Source organism: Neoarius graeffei, chromosome 3 (assembly GCF_027579695.1).
Source record: "Neoarius graeffei isolate fNeoGra1 chromosome 3, fNeoGra1.pri, whole genome shotgun sequence".
In the NCBI taxonomy this organism is placed as follows: Eukaryota; Metazoa; Chordata; class Actinopteri; order Siluriformes; family Ariidae; genus Neoarius; species Neoarius graeffei.
This window is the reverse complement of record NC_083571.1, coordinates 66506745-66526046: the sequence shown is the minus strand read 5'-3', so window position 1 is coordinate 66526046 and position 19302 is coordinate 66506745. Positions and strand designations below refer to the sequence as shown.

Sequence of the window (19302 nt, the reverse complement as noted above, 5' to 3'; positions counted from 1 at the left end):
CTGGAAAAGGTTACAAAACCATCTCTAAAGAGTCTGGACTCCACCAATCCACAGTCAGACAGATTGTGTACAAATGGAGGAAATTCAAGACCATTGTTACCCTCCCCAGGAGTGGTCGACCAACAAAGATCACTCCAAGAGCAAGGCGTGTAATAGTCGGCGAGGTCACAAAGGACCCCAGGGTAACTTCTAAGCAACTGAAGGCCTCTCTCACATTGGCTAATGTTAATGTTCATGAGTCCACCATCAGGAGAACACTGAACAGCAGTGGTGTGCATGGCAGGGTTGCAAGGAGAAAGCCGCTGCTCTCCAAAAAGAACATTGCAACTCGTCTGCAGTTTGCTAAAGATCATGTGGACAAGCCAGAAGACTTTTGGAAAAATGTTTTGTGGGCGGATGAGACCAAAATAGAACTTTTTGGTTTAAATGAGAAGCATTATGTTTGGAGAAAGGAAAACAGTGCATTCCAGCATAAGAACCTTATCCCATCTGTGAAACATGGTGGTGGTAGTATCATGGCTTGGGCCTATTTTGCTGCATCTGGGCCAGGATGGCTTGCCATCATTGATGGAACAATGAATTCTGACTTATACCAGCAAATTCTAAAGGAAAATGTCAGGACATCTGTCCATGAACTGAATCTCAAGAGAAGGTGGGTCATGCAGCATGACAACGATCCAAAGCAGACAAGTCGTTCAACCAAGGAATGGTTAAAGAAGAATAAAGTTAATGTTTTGGAATGGCCAAGTGAAAGTCCTGACCTTAATCCAATCGAAATGTTGTGGAAGGACCTGAAGCAAGCAGTTCATGTGAGGAAACCCACCAACATCCCAGAGTTGAAGCTGTTCTGTATGGAGAAATGGGCTAAAATTCCTCCAAGTCGGTGTGCAGGACCGATCAACAGTTATCGGAAATGTTTAGTTGCAGTTATTGCTGCACAAGGGGGTCACACCAGATACTGAAAGCAAAGGTTCACATACTTTTGCCACTCACAGATATGTAATATTGGATCATTGTCCTAAATAAATAAATGACCAAGTATAATATTTTTGTCTCATTTGTTTAACTGGGTTCTCTTTGTCTACTTTTAGGACTTGTGTGAAAATCTGATGATGTTTTAGGTCATATTTATGCAGACATATAGAAAATTCTAAAGGGTTCACAAACTTTCAAGCACCACTGTATGTTTAGAGAACGTAAACACTACAATCCAGGATAAGAACCTTATCCAGTCTGTGAAACATGGTGGTGTTAGTATCATGGTTTGGGCCTGTTTTGCTGCATCTGGCTGAGGACATCTTTCCATCATTGACCAGAACAATGAATTCTGAATCATTCCAGCAAATTCTGAAGGAAAATATCAGTACTTTTGTCCAAGAACTGAATCTTGAGAGAAAGTGCATCATGCAGCAAGACAACAACACTAAGCCCACAAGTCGTTCTACCAAAAAATGGTTAAAGAAGAATAAAGTTAATGTTTTGGAATGGCCAAGTCAAAGTCCTGACCTTAATCCAATCGAAATGTTGTGTGAGAATATCATATGAGGAAACCAACCAACATCCCTGAGCTGAAGCTGTTCTGTCCAGAGGAATGGACTAAAATTCCTTTAAAGGAGATCTGCAGAACCTTCATTTTTAATAAATTTCTGAGTGGATAGTATCTCCATCCTTGACTCTTGTATGCTGCACAAATGTGAATAAATAAATAAATAAATAAATAAATATTTTTTGAGATTTAAAATCAACCGCAAAGTTGGTATTCGAGCTGCCCCGCTGAGCCAGCCAGCCCTGAGTGCGTGACATCACAGCAGTAACCGGTTTTAAGGCTGAGGCCATTTACAGCTATAGACCAAAGTTATATAAATAAAAATTTATGGTGAAAGTAAGAAATCCTGTTACCGACTTGCTCAACTAAGACTGATTTGACTTCATTGCTTGTGGGTTGACTCTCATTAAAACAGGATAGGTGTTATAACTTATGCAACATACATGTACATGCATGCATTTTCACTGATGCATGCATGTACATGTAAAACGTAAAAGGCTAATTAAATAATCAGATGAACTGAGACAATCACATTCTGAAGCAAATTAAATAATCTTATACCACTAACTTAAATACACAATACAAGTCACATGTATTAATCTAAATGCAGGTAAATGTGTTGTTTTTTTTTTTTTTTTTGTCTCCATATGAAAGTCGAAGCTTACCCGTCTGTGTTCTTGCTTCTTGAGGGCCAATCTTGTGGCCAATTGTTTTGAAACAATCTGACTTTCAGTTGTTCGTTCAGTTCTCTATTCATTCGCTTCTTCCACGTAAGGGCGAGATGGCAGCGATATCCAGTTTAAAAATAAGACGGCTGTTCCTCTCATTCTCCATTTTCTCCATACTGAGTACTCTGCCATTACTGCTCAGCTGAGGCAATTACTAAAACCCGGGACGGGACATCACCGGTTTTAGCAACAACTGGTTCTGCCCGAACGATAATACGTATGTCCCGTCCTGTTCCGTCCCGGGTTTTACCAACAACCCTTGGCTCACACGCCGGGACAACTGGTACAACTGAACTTACTTTCCTCATCTCATCTCATTATCTCAAGCTGCTTTATCCTTCTACAGGGTCGCAGGCAAGCTGGAGCCTATCCCAGCTGACTACGGGCGAAAGGCGGGGTACACCCTGGACAAGTCGCCAGGTCATCACAGGGCTGACACATAGACACAGACAACCATTCACACTCACATTCACACCTACGGTCAATTTAGAGTCACCAGTTAACCTAACCTGCATGTCTTTGGACTGTGGGGGAAACCGGAGCACCCGGAGGAAACCCACGCGGACACGGGGAGAACATGCAAACTCCACACAGAAAGGCCCTCGCTGGCCACGGGGCTCAAACCTGGACCTTCTTGCTGTGACGCGACAGCGCTAACCACTACACCACCGTGCCGCCCACTTACTTTCATTTAAAAATAAATAAATAAATACTTTCCTTTTCTTGTCGTTTTATTTAATTGTTGGTACTGCACCCTCTTTCAATACGGGCTTATAGCCAACACTCCTCAACAGATCAGAGGTTTCGTACGAGTCTTCAGTAAAATGTGCAGAGCAGAGGAGAGACCGCTTCGTAGGCGCCCAACGTGCCTGTGAATTTCTCACAAAACGCGTCCAAATCTTTGCAGTTTGAACATTTTTGGAACATGAATGCAACGTAAATCCACCTTCTGTCGTGTTGCTGCACCCGCCAGCAACACATCTATGTGTCATGGCGATAAATTAGCTCAAAATAGAGGATCGGATTTGCAGTCAGCTTTGTATTTTAGTATAGCGGAAATGGCGATGAGACCGATAGCCTTCCTGCTGTGACGTCACAGACGTCAAGGTCATTCACTCAGACCGCTACCTATATGAATCATTTTAATCATAAAAATTACTACATTAGATTTATTGTTAACGCTTAAAACTATTCCTGTGCCATTCTTGAGGTCTCAAGGCATTTATAAATGAAAGTGAGGCCATGGCTCTGCATATACTATGCTTTAAGCTAATGTGCAGGATCTGATCAACAGGTACCACAAATGATTAGCTGCAGTGATTGCTACCTAAGGGAGTCACAGCAGATACTGAAATCAAAGGTTCACATACTTTTGCCACTCACTGGTATGTAATATTTGATCATTTTCCTTAATAAATAAATGACCAAGTATAATAATTTTCTCATTTGTTTAATTAGATTCTCTTTATCTACTCGGACTGGTGTGAAAATCTAATGATGTTTTAGATCATATTTCTGCAGAAATATATAAAGCATATTCCAGGGTTTCGTGAAGATATGAAGTTTGTCTTCAAGTGGTGAACATATGAGTGAGTGAAGTGAACAAGTGAAAATATTTTTCAGCATGAGAAGATAAACCTCAGTAATGTTCTTTATATTATATGGACACATCCACAAGAAAAAATGCGAGTTAATCAAAATAATTTTAATTTTGAACCTGTTTGCCATTTTGACAACTCGCATCTCGTCAGCGGGAAAACACTCAAAGTGATGTCATCGGAGTAAAATATTGGGAATTATTATACATACAGGACACTTTTTCCATGGAATAAAAACACGTGTTCTATTCCCTTCTAGCGGGTTTATTGATAGCATGCAATATTGTTATCATTAGATAGATTAGATTAGATAGAACTTTATTGATCCCTTCGGGAGGGTTCCCATATCGCTTATTCTCCATGTATTACGCCACTCTCCCCAGTGGAGAATATTGTTATAATATTGCACGTTGTCAAAACAACATGACATCACACATCAGAGCTCATGCAAAGATCCAATGATAAAACTTTTCTGCTGTGCGTGCACACAATTGTTTCTTTGTCGGCCGGGAGAGACAGAGAAGACGAGGCTAATCCAGTGCTAGGATTAAGCACGAAATAAATAAACTGAAACTGAAGATGCGCTGAACACCTGGAAGGCAACCAAAACGTCATTATATATTCTTCACGCATATTTACAAGAGAAAAACATACCAATGGACATCAAAAAACGGGAAAAGAAACACGTTGGAGATGTAAAACTTCCACGCTACTGAGTGACTGTGACAGTTTGTAAACAAACATGGCTGTCAGGTTTGCTTCATTAAAAGCGGAAGATTTTGAGAGAACTTTGGCTTCCAGGTCGCTCTGTTGTGTGGAGTTATCAGTGTTGGTTTTAAAAGTAACTAAGTAAATTACATCGAGAAATGATGAATTAAGTCTGAGTGAAAAATACTGTTGTGAGTGTGCGTGGAAGAAGAGTCTTGGGACAGAAATTTTAGTTTCTCGGTCATTTGCCTGTGCAGCTGATGAATGCTACACTGGCTGTAAGTGACTTCACTGTGGTGCTAACAGCGCCACCTTGCAGGTAAGATAGCATTGGCCTTCGAGAATGCTGATATGAAGAGAGAGTGTATGTACCGTATAATAATACTATTGGCTGACTTTTTTTTTGTGGTATATCAGATATATTCCATTCAGCTAGCATGATACTGAACTCATCTTCGACTTGTTCAATATCATGCAAGCTGAATGGAATATATCTGATATACCACAAAAAAGCCAGCCAATATTATTTAATTATGTCACTCAGATCCATGATGTATTTTGTATGAAAAATGTGAGTTTTTTAACACAAGAAGATAAACTTCATATCTTCAAGCCAACGTGTGATTTTCTTTTTCTTATATTGACACATTCACAAACAAAAGTACCCAAATTTATCAAAACAATTCATCAATTTCCTCACGAGTGACATAGATTTATGTCATGGTTTTGGTTCTCCATGTCCCGGATGGAGCTTGTATGAAAAATACCAGTGGTGCATTTCCTAGTAAAACACTTGTGTCGAAAGGGTACACAAAATTTAAAGTGGGTTTAAAGGTGCAGTTGGTCATTTTTAAGGGTTAGACCTAAAAGATGTATTTCATCACCACTTGGCTATTGATTAAACAATAATTTAAGCCAAAAACATGCTCCAAAAAGGAAAAAAAATCAACCAAAACATGATCTCAAGTTAAAAAATAGTGAGATATAAGAAGTCACTTCCCGCTATTTCTGTGCACTACTTCGTCTGTTATTTTCTCCTGGATATCGTGGCATATTGGAAGTTATTAGAGTGGAAATCAGTCAGCATATGAAGCCATCCTCAGGGAAAGCTCAGGCTATATTTTTCCCAGCGTGATTAATTTCAGCACATGGATTGTGAAAGTACAGTGCAGGTATCAGGTACACACTGCTAGCATGCTGGTTACGTGATTACATGATTAGCTCCGAGCGGCGTTTAGCAACATTACAGTGATTTGCCTGCTATCTGTCTCGCCTCTTTCTCTGACTCAGCACTTGACAAATGTCTCGGGTGTAATTTGAGCGTGATCAGATTGAATAATAACGGGAAGTTTATCTGCACCTGGAGTAAGACTATAATCCGGGGCTTTGGGGGAAATGTAACCAGATCAATGCTTTAAATTTGTGTTTGTAAAGTAGCAACAAATGAGAAACAGTAATCAAATAGACTGCAGTTCTGTCAGAGTTGTATATTACATTACATCTTAACTTGTTTTCTGTTTTTTGTCACTGAGGAATGCCTTTGTGTAAAATGATGTGTTTAAAAATAATAATAAATGAGGAGGTTTTTAGCTCTGGGTACAGCAAATAAAAAAAGAGAAGGGGGAAAAGGAAAAAAAAAAACAAAATACACCAGTGAATAAACAAAGTATCTAAATAAATAGCAAAAATAAAACTCTTTAAAACTGACTATATTTCTTGAAAGTTTGATCACAGTTTAAAACAATGCTATTTGATTTTATTTATTTTAAAATACATCTCATTATTTTATATATTTTTTCACACACAGATACTGTTTCTCTTCTGTTGGATAGTCTCATCTCATCTCATTATCTCTAGCCGCTTTATCCTTCTACAGGGTCGCAGGCAAGCTGGAGCCTATCCCAGCTGACTACGGGCGAAAGGTGGGGTACACCCTGGACAAGTCGCCAGGTCATCACAGGGCTGACACAGACACAGACAACCATTCACACTCACATTCACACCTACGGTCAATTTAGAGTCACCAGTTAACCTAACCTGCATGTCTTTGGACTGTGGGGGAAACCGGAGCACCCGGAGGAAACCCACGCGGACACGGGGAGAACATGCAAACTCCACACAGAAAGGCCCTCGCCGGCCACGGGGCTCGAACCCGGACCTTCTTGCTGTGAGGCGACAGCGCTAACCACTACACCACCGTGCCGCCCCTGTTGGATAGTAGGGAACAAAAAGAACATAAAACAGAAAGAAAAGGCAAAAAAGTTAAAGACATTAATAAATATGTCATTAAATCAAGAAAAATAAGCAAGTAATAAAAAAAATAAAAGACAAAAAAGTACATAAATACCTACATCATTAAATAAAGGAGAAAAAATAACAATTAAAAAATGCATACGAGATACATAAAATAAAAAAAATAAGATGCATATATCTTTAAAGATAAACAAATAAATAAAATAAATAAATAAAATCCTAAATTTGTCATTAAAACCAGGAGAAATCAAAACATAATAAAAAACATAATATATATATATATATATATATATATATATATATATATATATATATATATACACACACACACTGATGAAGTTTCATCAACAGTTTGAAACAATGTTATTTGATTTTATCTCATCTCATCTCATTATCTGTAGCCGCTTTATCCTGTTCTACAGGGTCGCAGGCAAGCTGGAGCCTATCCCAGCTGACTACGGGCGAAAGGCGGGGTACACCCTGGACAAGTCGCCAGGTCATCACAGGGCTGACACATAGACACAGACAACCATTCACACTCACATTCACACCTACGGTCAATTTAGAGTCACCAGTTAACCTAACCTGCATGTCTTTGGACTGTGGGGGAAACCGGAGCACCTGGAGGAAACCCACGCGGACACGGGGAGAACATGCAAACTCCGCACAGAAAAGCCCTTGCCGGCCATGGGGCTCGAACCCGGACCTTCTTGCTGTGAGGCGACAGCGCTAACCACTACACCACCGTGCCACTATTTGATTTTATTTAATGAAAAACAATTTTATGTTTTTCCCCATAGATATTATTTCTCTTCTGTTAGACAACAGGGAACAAAAAGAACATTAAAAAAAGAAAAAAGACAAAAAGATGATAAATACATTCATAAATGTATCATTAAATGAAGCAAAATAAGCAATGGATAAAAAATAAAAAAAAGAAGACAAAAATGCATAAATACATCATTAAATAAAAGAAAAAAATTAAAAATTAAAAAACTTATCTTTAAACATAAATACATAAAATAAATAAAAATAAAATAAATATAAATGAAATAATACATTTGTAATTAAAGCAAGGAGAAATCAAAACAAAACAAAAAATATATAAACTGTGATTGAACTGTGTTTCTCTATGAGCTGTTTAAATAATAATAATAATAATAATAATTATTATTATTATTATTGTAGATGATTTACACTGGCTAAACATGGTGTCATGTGGGGATGGAGTACAGATAGTGATTTCAGATTTCAGATGTCCATAAAGAAACATTATAAACCCTTATAAACACTTCCTTCCTGAAACTCCATGCATTAGCAAGCGCAATATAATCGATCTCTTCATCCAGTCTCCTTCTAAAGCCTGAATTCCTCCTGTGCTGCACGAATACACAGCATTTTAAAGCATTCAGCTCTCGGGGTAAACGGATTCTCTGTCATGACTTGGGATTTGACATCACCTCACTATCAGTTTAATAGTGTGCCAATCATGTGAAGAGGCGCAGGGAGTGGCGCGGGGTAACTAGAGTGAGGTGAAAGGAGAACGATGTGAATGTTTAAAGAGTTGTTTTAACTTGTATGCCTTAGTGGAGGTCTTCAAGGTATAAAGTCTGAGCTCAAAGACACTCCTGCCTTTGTGGAGTCAGTCTGAACTCCTCCTGAACTCCTCCTGCTGCAAAAAAAAGAAAAAAAAAGATATCCTGGAAGAAGACATCAGGAATGAAATCAAAGAAGGATGAAAAGCACAATGTTTTAAAATGTGCTCTATTATTATTAGTATAATCAAATACCAAATACTCCAAATGCCATAATGGCTGTTGAGTAAATAAACAGTTCTAATGACTTTGGGAAATGTTAAAGGTAAAAAGGGAATTAAATAAGCACAAATTCTCTAAAGTGTACGCTTGCTGTAAGCTCCTGCACAAGTGCTCCATCACATCTGTAATTAAGGCTGGAATTTTTGTTCCCTGTCATGATGATGAAGTGCACACTGTGTGTTCAGAGCACAGTAAAACACAGCAAACACCTTCAGCACTTTCGGTCTGCATCCATGCTGTACATTGTGTCAAAGTCTCTAAATAGAAGAAGAAGAAGAAGAAGAAGAAGCCTTTGTCACACGTACACTCCAGCACAGACTTAAGCACACGGTGAAATTTAACTCATCTGAAGCAGTGAACACACACATGCACACACAAGTGAGCAATGAGCACACACACATACCCAGAGCAGTGGGCAGCTATGCTACAGCACCCAGAGAGCAGTTGAGGGTTAGGTGCCTTGCTCAATGGGCACTTCAGCCCAACCTCAACCCATGGCTGCCCCATGTTAACCTAACCGCATGTCTTTGAACTGTGGGGGAAACCGGAGCACCCGGAGGAAACCCACACAGACACGGGGAGAACATGCAAACTCCACACAGAAAGGCCCTCGTCAGCCACTGGGCTCGAACCCAGAACCTTCTTGCTGTGAGGTGACAAAAACCACTACACCACCGTGCCGATATGAGTGCTCTCAAATAAACATTTCAGGCTAATTGATATTTGTATCAAAAATCACTGAAAAAAGAATGAGAAATAAGTTTAAAAAAAACCTTGTGTCTGAAATCACTCACTCATTCACTACTCCCTGCTCACTATCTAAGGAATTCTAGAGGACTATATAGTGAGCTCATAGGTAAAATGAAAAAAGAATTTCAAACACAAGTCCATTGTGCCGTTATTTACGTCATTACTGTCGCACAATTAAAATTTGCCGATCAGTCAGCTGGTGGGTTTTCAAAATAATAAATACAGTGGTGGTTGAAAGTTTGTGAACCCTTTAGAATTTTCTATATTTCTGCATAAATATGACCTAAAACGTCATCAAATTTTCACACAAGTCCTAAAAGTAGATAAAGAGAACCCAGTTAAACAAATGAGACAAATGTATTATACTTGGTAATTTATTTATTGAGGAAAATGATCCAATATTACATATCTGTGAGTGGCAAAATTATGTGAACCTCTAGGATTAGCAGTTAGTTTGAAGGTGAAATTAGAGTCAGGTGTTTTCAATCAATGGGATGACAATCAGGTGTGAGTGGGCACCCTGTTTTATTTAAAGAACAGGGATCTATCAAAGTCTGATCTTCACAACACATGTTTGTGGAAGTGTATCATGGCACGAACAAAGGAGATTTCTGAGGACCTCAGAAAAAGCGTTGTTGATGCTCATCAGGCTGGAAAAGGTTACAAAACCATCTCTAAAGAGTTTGGACTCCACCAATCCACAGTCAGACAGATTGTGTACAAATGGAGGAAATTCAAGACCATTGTTACCCTCCCCAGGAGTGGTCGACCAACAAAGATCACTCCAAGAGCAAGGCGTGTAATAGTCGGCAAGGTCACAAAGGACCCCAGGGTAACTTCGTAGCAACTGAAGGCCTCTCTCACGTCGGCTAATGTTAATGTTCATGAGTCCACCATCAGGAAAACACTAAACAACAATGGTGTGCATGGCAGAGTTACAAGGAGAAAGCCACTGCTCTCCAAAAAGAACATTGTTGCTCATCAGCAGTTTGCTAAAGATCATGTGGACAAGCCAGAAGGCAATTGGAAAAACGTAATGCAGACGGATGAGACCAAAATAGAACTTTTTCGTTTAAATGAGGAGCGTTATGTTTGGAGAAAGGAAAACAGTGCATTCCAGCATAAGAACCTTATCCCATCTGTGAAACATGGTGGTGGTAGTATCATGGCTTGGGCCTGTTTTGCTGCATCTGGGCCAGGATGGCTTGCCATCATTGATGGAACAATGAATTCTGAATTATACCAGCGAATTCTAAAGGAATGTCAGGACATCTGTCCATGAAATGAATCTCAAGAGAAGGTGGGTCATGCAGCAAGACAACGACCCAAAGCACACAAGTCATTCTACCAAAGAATGGTTAAAGAAGAATAAAGTTAATGTTTTGGAATGGCCAAGTCAAAGTCCTGACCTTAATCCAATTGAAATGTTGTGGAAGGACCTGAAGCAAGCAGTTCATGTGAGGAAACCCACCAACATCCCAGAGTTGAAGCTGTTCTGTATGGAGGAATGGGCTAAAATTCCTCCAAGCCGGTGTGCAGGACTGATCAACAGTTATCGGAAATGTTTAGTTGCAGTTATTGCTGCACAGCGGGGTCACACCAGATACTGAAAGCGAAGGTTCACATACTTTTGCCACTCACAGATATGTAATATTGGATCATTTTCCTCAATAAATAAACGACCAAGTATAATATTTTGTCTCATTTGTTTAACTGGATTCGCTTTATCTGCTTTTAGGACTTGTGAGAAAATCTGATGATGTTTTAGGTCATATTTATGCAGAAATATAGAAAATTCTAAAGGATTCACAAACTTTCAAGCACCACTGTACATGCATGTATTTTTTGTGATAAATACATATTATACTGAGCGTTTTTGCCACATTAATCAATACAAAGTACTTTGTGTCTGCTGCATCTTACAGTTCTTTTAAATCAAGGCTGAATACTTTCTTCTTTGCTGCTGCCTTTTATTAAATCAAAGTTGAGGCTTTTGATTAATTCCTCGCTCAGCACTCTAAGTTTTATTCTTGTATTTTTCTGTCTTATTCTATTTTAGCTTATTTTCTATGCTCTTACTATTTTTAATTGTACTTGAATGTCCATTTATAATGTGTTTCTTCCTCTGTCCATTCATCCCAACACACTTTTTTTTTTCAGAGTGACCGCAATGCATCATGGTATATATTGTTTGGTTAGTGACCATTAGTTGTACACTACTTTTCATGATGCATTGTGGGATACATTGAGTGCACTATATAGGGTGTAATAATTCTCACAATACATTCGGACAGCACTACAAAATGGAGAACTCACTATATAGTCCACTATCTAGTGAGTAGGGAGTGATTTCAGACACAGGGAAAGTCACTCCCATGCCAGGACCTGGTCTTCCCAGGCAGTCTCCTGTCCCAGTACTACACAGCTCTTGAGGCACATTGGGCAGCGCTGATCTCTGTTTCTATAGCCCTTGGCTTCTCATCTATTATACGCTACAGCTAGGGAAACGGTGGAGGGCTGGTCCTCTAGTAACCACAAGAGCTTGACTTCCTACACACATCTGTGTTGCCACGTGCCTTGCCAAATGGCAATAGGTACCATTTTTATTATGGTCTTTGATATGAGTCAACCGTGAGTAGAACTCACGGTCTCCTGGTCAAGAGGCGGACACGCTAACCACTAGGCTAGCTCGCGCACTGTGAGAAATAAGTGGTATTCATTAATCATTAACAACAGTAACAATATTATTCATGATCATGATGGCATTTTTCCATCTTCTGCTAAAGTAGAGATACAGTTATAATCAGAAGTTTACATACACAGACATGAACATCATCATGGACATGAATGTGATGATGATATCAGGCTTTTGGTGATTTCTTTTGAACTGTTCTTTTTCTGTGGTAGAATGATGTTTAATAGAAAGGAAACAAGAATTTGGTGTGCAAGTTTTATTTATTTATTTCATTTCTGAAATCAACACAAATAATGGTTAAATGTCTCTTCACAAGGTTCACCTTCACCAGATGCTTTTGGTCTCCACTTTTGTTTGGATATTTGTCTGCTGTTCTTGGTAGAATTGGTCAAGTTGTGTGTTTCCTGGCACTGACTTGAATTTTTAATCACAGTCCACATATTTTTGTTAGGGTTGAGGTCAGGACTTGTTTTCAGCTTAATGTCCGCCTGGTTTATCCTCCACAACCAGCTCTGATGTGTGTTTGAGGTCATTGTCCTGTTGGAAAACCCATTTGAGTCCAAGTTTCAGATGTCTAGCTAATGGTTTGAGGTTATGCTGAAGAATTCTGAGATTCTTCATTATTCCATCCACTTTGTTGAACCATGATTAAACATGGTGTTCTTGGGGATGAAGCCTCACCTTTACTCCTCCAGATATACCTCTGGTCATTGTGGCCAAACAACTCAATCCTTGTCTCATCTTGCCATAAAACATTCCTCCAGAAGGCTTTTTCTTTGTCCATGTGGTCAACTTGAGTTGAGCTTGAAGGTGTTCAGTTTGGTGCAGGAGATCCTTTCTTGGACAGCAGCCTTTCAGTCCATGGTGATGTAAAACTCACTTGACTGTAGACAGTGGCACTAGTGTTCCAGCAGCTTCCACTTCATGGCAGTCCTGTGCCTTGGTGGTTCCTGGGAATTTTCTGACCATCCAAACCAATTTCCTGTCAGCTGAGGGGGACAGTTTGGGTCATCTTCCAGCAAAGTGGCTTGGTAAAGTGCTTACACTTCCAAATAACTTGTATGTCTCAAACAAACCTTTTAGTCAGTCATCATCACTTACAGGAAGTCAAGATGCCTTGGCCTTGGCAAGTTGTGACATTTTGAAACTTTCAGTACCACTGAATTAATCATCTAAAGTGTATAGATTTGACTCTGTGTACCGGGACACATCAAGTAGAGTTCATGGCCTGTAATCTTTCATCTTTTACACCAAACCATGTGAACACAAGACGATAACAAAATAAAAAGTGAGACAGAGAGGGCGAGAGAGTGAACACACTTTTCCCTCTTAATCCACATCCAACATATCTATTGGATGTTGGTAAATCCCATTTCCAGTGGAAAATTACCAACACGCTCTGCCTCCTGAGCTAATTCACAGTGAGAATTCCACAAAACCAACCAGACAACCACAAGAGTTATCACAATGGTGTACAGTTACTTTCTTACACTTCCTCATGAATCGAGTTTATCATTAACTCTTGAACACAGAACGGGGTGAACTGTTCACATTACATGTTGAGGTTAACCGTCACTTCATGTCATGTCCTCTTTGTGTCCTTGTGTCCTCGTCCTTCACTCTCACCCTGAGCTCTTCTTCTCACTCCATACATGTGTCTTTCTGACAGCAGATTAAAAAAATCAACTCAAGCATTCATAATGAAATGCTATGCACAGCCATAGCTGTTAGCAGATAGTGCCGCATACTGTATCTATCATTGTGATAAAATAAGGTTTCGGTTGGCAGAAGATAATGAACTTCCACAGAAGTGAAGTCTTTAGATCATATCTAGGCCAAATTGTTTTTGTTTTTTTTAGGCTAAAATATCAGATAATTCTATGCTAATGTCAGAGGAGAATGAGAAACGCTCTGCTCCAATACAGTTGCCATTTAAGGGTAATCTTATTTTGGATGCAAGACGCTAACCTTGGAAATGTTTCCAGTGGTCGGGCGAGAAATGAGTGACATCTCTGCCCTTTTATAAAGAGAGATTAGCCGGTTGGTGTTGTGCCGCGGTGTACGCGAACACAAGCTTATGAGTGAGGAAGTGGGAAAACAAGAAGCAGTGTTTCAGCACACCTTTCTACCTATTTCTGGATTTGGCTTTTAGCCTAGCTGCATTGTTACAGAGGTAGGTGTGTGTGTGTGTGTGTGTGTGTGTGTGTGTGTGTGTGTGTGTGTGTGTGTGTTCCTTTCTTTCAAATTAATAACAGTCAACAGGGACGAGATAAGAACAACTTGATTTAGTCAGAGTTAAAATTAGCATTTATGCCTACACACGTAATACAGACCACACACACACACACACACACACACAGCCCAACCTACTTCTTAGTTCTCAACAACAGCAAATGGAAATCATTTTAAAGAAGCAGTGTGTAAATTTTTCTGCCCTCTGCTGCATGTAAGTGGAACTGCAGCACCACTGAACAAACAGTTCTCTGCCTTCTCACAAAATTAGTTCATCTTTTATTAAAATCACATTTTAAGTTGAGTTGCCATTGAAGGAAAAAAGGGGCAGCACAAAGCTGAATCACTAAGGGGGCAGGGTTTATTTCAGGGCCAGAATTTGTGAACAAACACCTGAAATAAGGAGACAGCGCCTTTGCACAACTGTATTATGAATCAGTTTTACTAAAATGATATGGATATTAAACACTTCTAAACATTTGCAATATGTCTATTTCTATTTTTATTTTGGATTTCTTTTTATATGATCAGTATTTGTATTTCCACAGTGGAAGTCAGTTTTGTGTTTCTGGTTGTAATGTTGATTACATTTTCATTACGTTACATTTGATTCAGACATTATTTGAACAAAGCAATGAAGTTATTGTTTTCTTTTATTCCTACTTTACAAGATCTGACCATTTCTATTCAAGCTAATGAAGGTACTTATAAAAAATTCAAAACAAGAAGAAACATCATCAATATAAATGCGCATAAATTAAATTTTAAATAATTTTGTCCTGAGGCTATACAAACTCAGGCACTTGGCTATGTTCATCTGAATTTGCAAAACAAGGGGAGGGGGGAAGAATAGAAAAAGAAAAAAAATCCTCATACCTTGTTTATCTACATGGCAGATCGTGTCCATTCTCTCAATCATATGCTTTACTGATACTGATTAGCGACAGGAGGCCCATGCTGTAGGAGTCCGAGAGGGCAGGTTTTGTGAATGTTTATCCTGGGGATGGAGCCTGTGACCCGGTCAGGCAGAGTGTCAATCACCATGATGGCTGGTGTGGAGAGAACGGGAGGTAAACATGGATGTCAATGAGAGTTAACCTTATTTATGTGTTTTCTGTTCAGTTCCTAATGGTACACTTGGGGGGGGGGTTTGAGGAAAAAAAACCTCAGCAGGAGCTGACTAGGTTTTGGTGAAGAGCAGAAGAACTGTAACCACTGTGTGTTTTTGAATAGATACCAGGAAAGTGTTTGGACATTGAGCAGTTAGAGAGATTTCTCAAACTTTTCAGCCATGAAGAGAAAAGTGAAAAATGCAGTAATGCAGAACACAATATTGGGTACATATGTAATGGTTTGGTTTGCAACGTTAAATGCAACCATAAATGGATAAAAAACATGATGTTGTCCTTTAATATATTAAATTGTAATTGTTGGCAAACTCTGTAGGACATTCCAATTACCGTATATTTCAAAAAGAAAATGAGTTCTGAAGTGGTTCTTTGGATAGCTTCTACTTGAAACCCTTCTGAAAAGGAAAGCTCCTCAGTTGTAGGGTTCTCCATAAAACCTAAGATTGTCTACTCTTAAGAAAAACTGGTTCTTTGGGTAGTTTAGCTGTCCTTATCTACAACCTCAATTCCAAAAAAGTTGGGACAAAGTACAAATTGTAAATAAAAACGGAATGCAATGATGTGGAAGTTTCAAAATTCCATATTTTATTCAGAATAGAACATAGATGACATATCAAATGTTTAAACTGAGAAAATGTATCATTTAAAGAGAAAAATTAGGTGATTTTAAATTTCATGACAACAACACATCTCAAAAAAGTTGGGACAAGGCCATGTTTACCACTGTGAGACATCCCCTTTTCTCTTTACAACAGTCTGTAAACGTCTGGGGACTGAGGAGACAAGTTGCTCAAGTTTAGGGATAGGAATGTTAACCCATTCTTGTCTAATGTAGGATTCTAGTTGCTCAACTGTCTTAGGTCTTTTTTGTCGTATCTTCCATTTTATGATGCGCCAAATGTTTTCTGTGGGTGAAAGATCTGGACTGCAAGCTGGCCAGTTCAGTACCCGGACCCTTCTTCTACGCAGCCATGATGCTGTAATTGATGCAGTATGTGGTTTGGCATTGTCATGTTGGAAAATGCAAGGTCTTCCCTGAAAGAGACATCATCTGGATGGGAGCATATGTTGCTCTAGAACCTGGATATACCTTTCAGCATTGATGGCATCTTTCCAGATGTGTAAGCTGCCCATGCCACACGCACTAATGCAACCCCATACCATCAGAGATGCAGGCTTCTGAACTGAGCGCTGATAACAACTTGGGTCGTCCTTCTCCTCTTTAGTCCGAATGACACGGCGTCCCTGATTTCCATAAAGAACTTCAAATTTTGATTCGTCTGACCACAGAACAGTTTTCCACTTTGTCACAGTCCATTTTAAATGAGCCTTGGCCCAGAGAAGACGTCTGCGCTTCTGGATCATGTTTAGATACGGCTTCTTCTTTGAACTATAGAGTTTTAGCTGGCAACGGCGGATGGCACGGTGAATTGTGTTCACAGATAATGTTCTCTGGAAATATTCCTGAGCCCATTTTGTGATTTCCAATACAGAAGCATGCCTGTATGTGATGCAGTGCCGTCTAAGGGCCTGAAGATCACGGGCACCCAGTATGATTTTCCGGCCTTGACCCTTACGCACAGAGATTCTTCCAGATTCTCTGAATCTTTTGATGAGATTATGCACTGTAGATGATGATATGTTCAAACTCTTTGCAATTTTACACTGTCGATCTCCTTTCTGATATTGCTCCACTATTTGTCGGCGCAGAATTAGGGGGATTGGTGATCCTCTTCCCATCTTTACTTCTGAGAGCCGCTGCCACTCCAAGATGCTCTTTTTATACCCAGTCATATTAATGACCTATTGCCAATTGACCTAATGAGTTGCAATTTGGTCCTCCAGCTGTTCCTTTTTTGTACCTTTAACTTTTCCAGCTTCTTATTGCCCCTGTCCCAACTTTTTTGAGATGTGTTGCTGTCATGAAATTTCAAATGAGCCAATATTTGGCATGAAATTTCAAAATGTCTCACTTTCGACATTTGATATGTTGTCTATGTTCTATTGTGAATACAATATCAGTTTGTGAGATTTGTAAATTATTGCATTCCGTTTTTATTTACAATTTGTACTTTGTCCCAACTTTTTTGGAATCAGGGTTGTATCTAAATCACTTCGACCTGGAACCCTCTCTGATACAGAGACCTGCTGTTGTATGGTTCTGCATACTTCCCATAGAGGAACCAAACAAAGAACCAGGATGGGTTCTAGATTGAACTTTTCTTTCATGAGAGCATACTTCAACTTTAATAGTTTTATTGATTTAGACAAATAATTTTAGGAAAAAAAACTTCCTAAAGGGTTCTCTTTGGAACCGTCTCTGATATGGAGACCCTTTGTTGTAGGGTTCTGCGAGCATTTATTGAACCAAATAATCAGTAAAGGTTCTAGATCGAATCTTTTTTTTCCTCAGATAGTGTACTTAGCTTCTCCGTAAAACCATTAAGGGTTCTCTGACAAGCCCACTGAAGAACCCATAAATAGTTATTGTTTAAAATTAGGTTTCTTCAAGGAGTCTTTGGATATTTTGACAAAATAGGTTCTGCTTGGATCCTTGTCTGGTAGGGGAGACCCTTTTCTGTTAGGTTCTATATGCATTTCCTATGAAGAGACAAGCCAAAGGACACATAACTGGTTCTTTTCTTGCTTGAATGTACTTCTTAAAATTTAATTGTGATCATAAACTCTTCAAAAAGGGTTCTTCAACGGTTATTCTTTAGCAACAGTAAGTAACATGTTAGAAAATCTTTGAAGCAGGCAAATCAAGTCAAGATGAAAATATTACTAATCTGAGATGGGGAAGTGGGCGGGGCTTCCAGAGGGTCAATTAATTTGAGAGTTTGAAACGTACAAAAGTGTCAATCTGATCAGATTTATACCTGGAATGGCATTTTTATTGGTGGATTTAAGCCAAGCACTCTTTTCGAGTATTTCTGACTGATAAATGTGCTGCAACTATTCAGAATTTGTGAAGGTTGGTGGGCTTTCTGAGCTTCGTAACATTTTTTTGTAACTGAAAGCCAAAAGAGTTATGGTATTGGCTTCTAAATTCCCTTTGCATCTTCCTTCACTGTTCTTTGAAAATGACTTTTCTCACATACCTCCAATGATCCAATCATTTGTATTCTGCCTTGATGAACGCTTCCTGCTAACACGCCCTCTCTTTGTTCTCTCTTCTCCTTTGCAGGGAAAGATGAATACGTAGCGACCTTCAAAGGTTCCGAATACTTCTGCTATGACCTGTCGCAGAACCCGATACAGAGCAGCAGCGACGAGATCACGCTCTCATTCAAAACCCTGCAGAGGAACGGACTGATGCTGCACACGGGCAAATCGGCTGACTACGTCAACCTGGCACTGAAAAACGGGGCAGTTTCGCTTGTCATTAATTTGGGGTCCGGGGCCTTTGAAGCCCTGGTGGAGCCGGTCAATGGAAAATTTAATGACAATGATTGGCATGATGTCAAAGTAACAAGGAATCTTCGTCAGGTAACAGTGCAGGGGGTTCTAGCTAATCAGATCTCTAAAACAGTGACTTTTTGTTTTCGTTCTAAATCATCAACCTCTATAAATTGAACATAAATGGCCATTTAATGTACATCTAAATTCAAATCACAGTAAATATTAGAACTATAAGCCAATTTGAGCAGGGACATACCTCAAAAACAGTTTGGGTTCTATCCAGAACTAGGATTTGTAAGCAGTGAAACAGCAAAGGATGTTGCCATATTGCTATAACCATTTTTTCAGCTCAATAAATAATTTTTTTAACTTAATGGAACTTTAACCATCTTTATCACATATTAATCTTCGGGGAATTAAAAATGAAATGATTCTTCTTCTAT

The 19302-nt window shown here is 39.2% G+C and overlaps 1 protein-coding gene across 9 annotated transcripts in view; it reads left to right on the top strand.

Annotated features, from left to right (window-relative positions):
* Window positions 1-19302, top strand: part of LOC132883485 (neurexin-1a-like) — a 602912-nt gene that overhangs the window by 165939 nt on the left and 417671 nt on the right. For all 9 annotated transcript variants that reach the window (XM_060917172.1, XM_060917171.1, XM_060917169.1 and 6 more), the window contains one exon: window positions 18645-18946. In XM_060917172.1, coding sequence (XP_060773155.1) covers window positions 18645-18946 — 302 coding nt within the window. The remainder of the gene's footprint in view (window positions 1-18644; window positions 18947-19302) is intronic.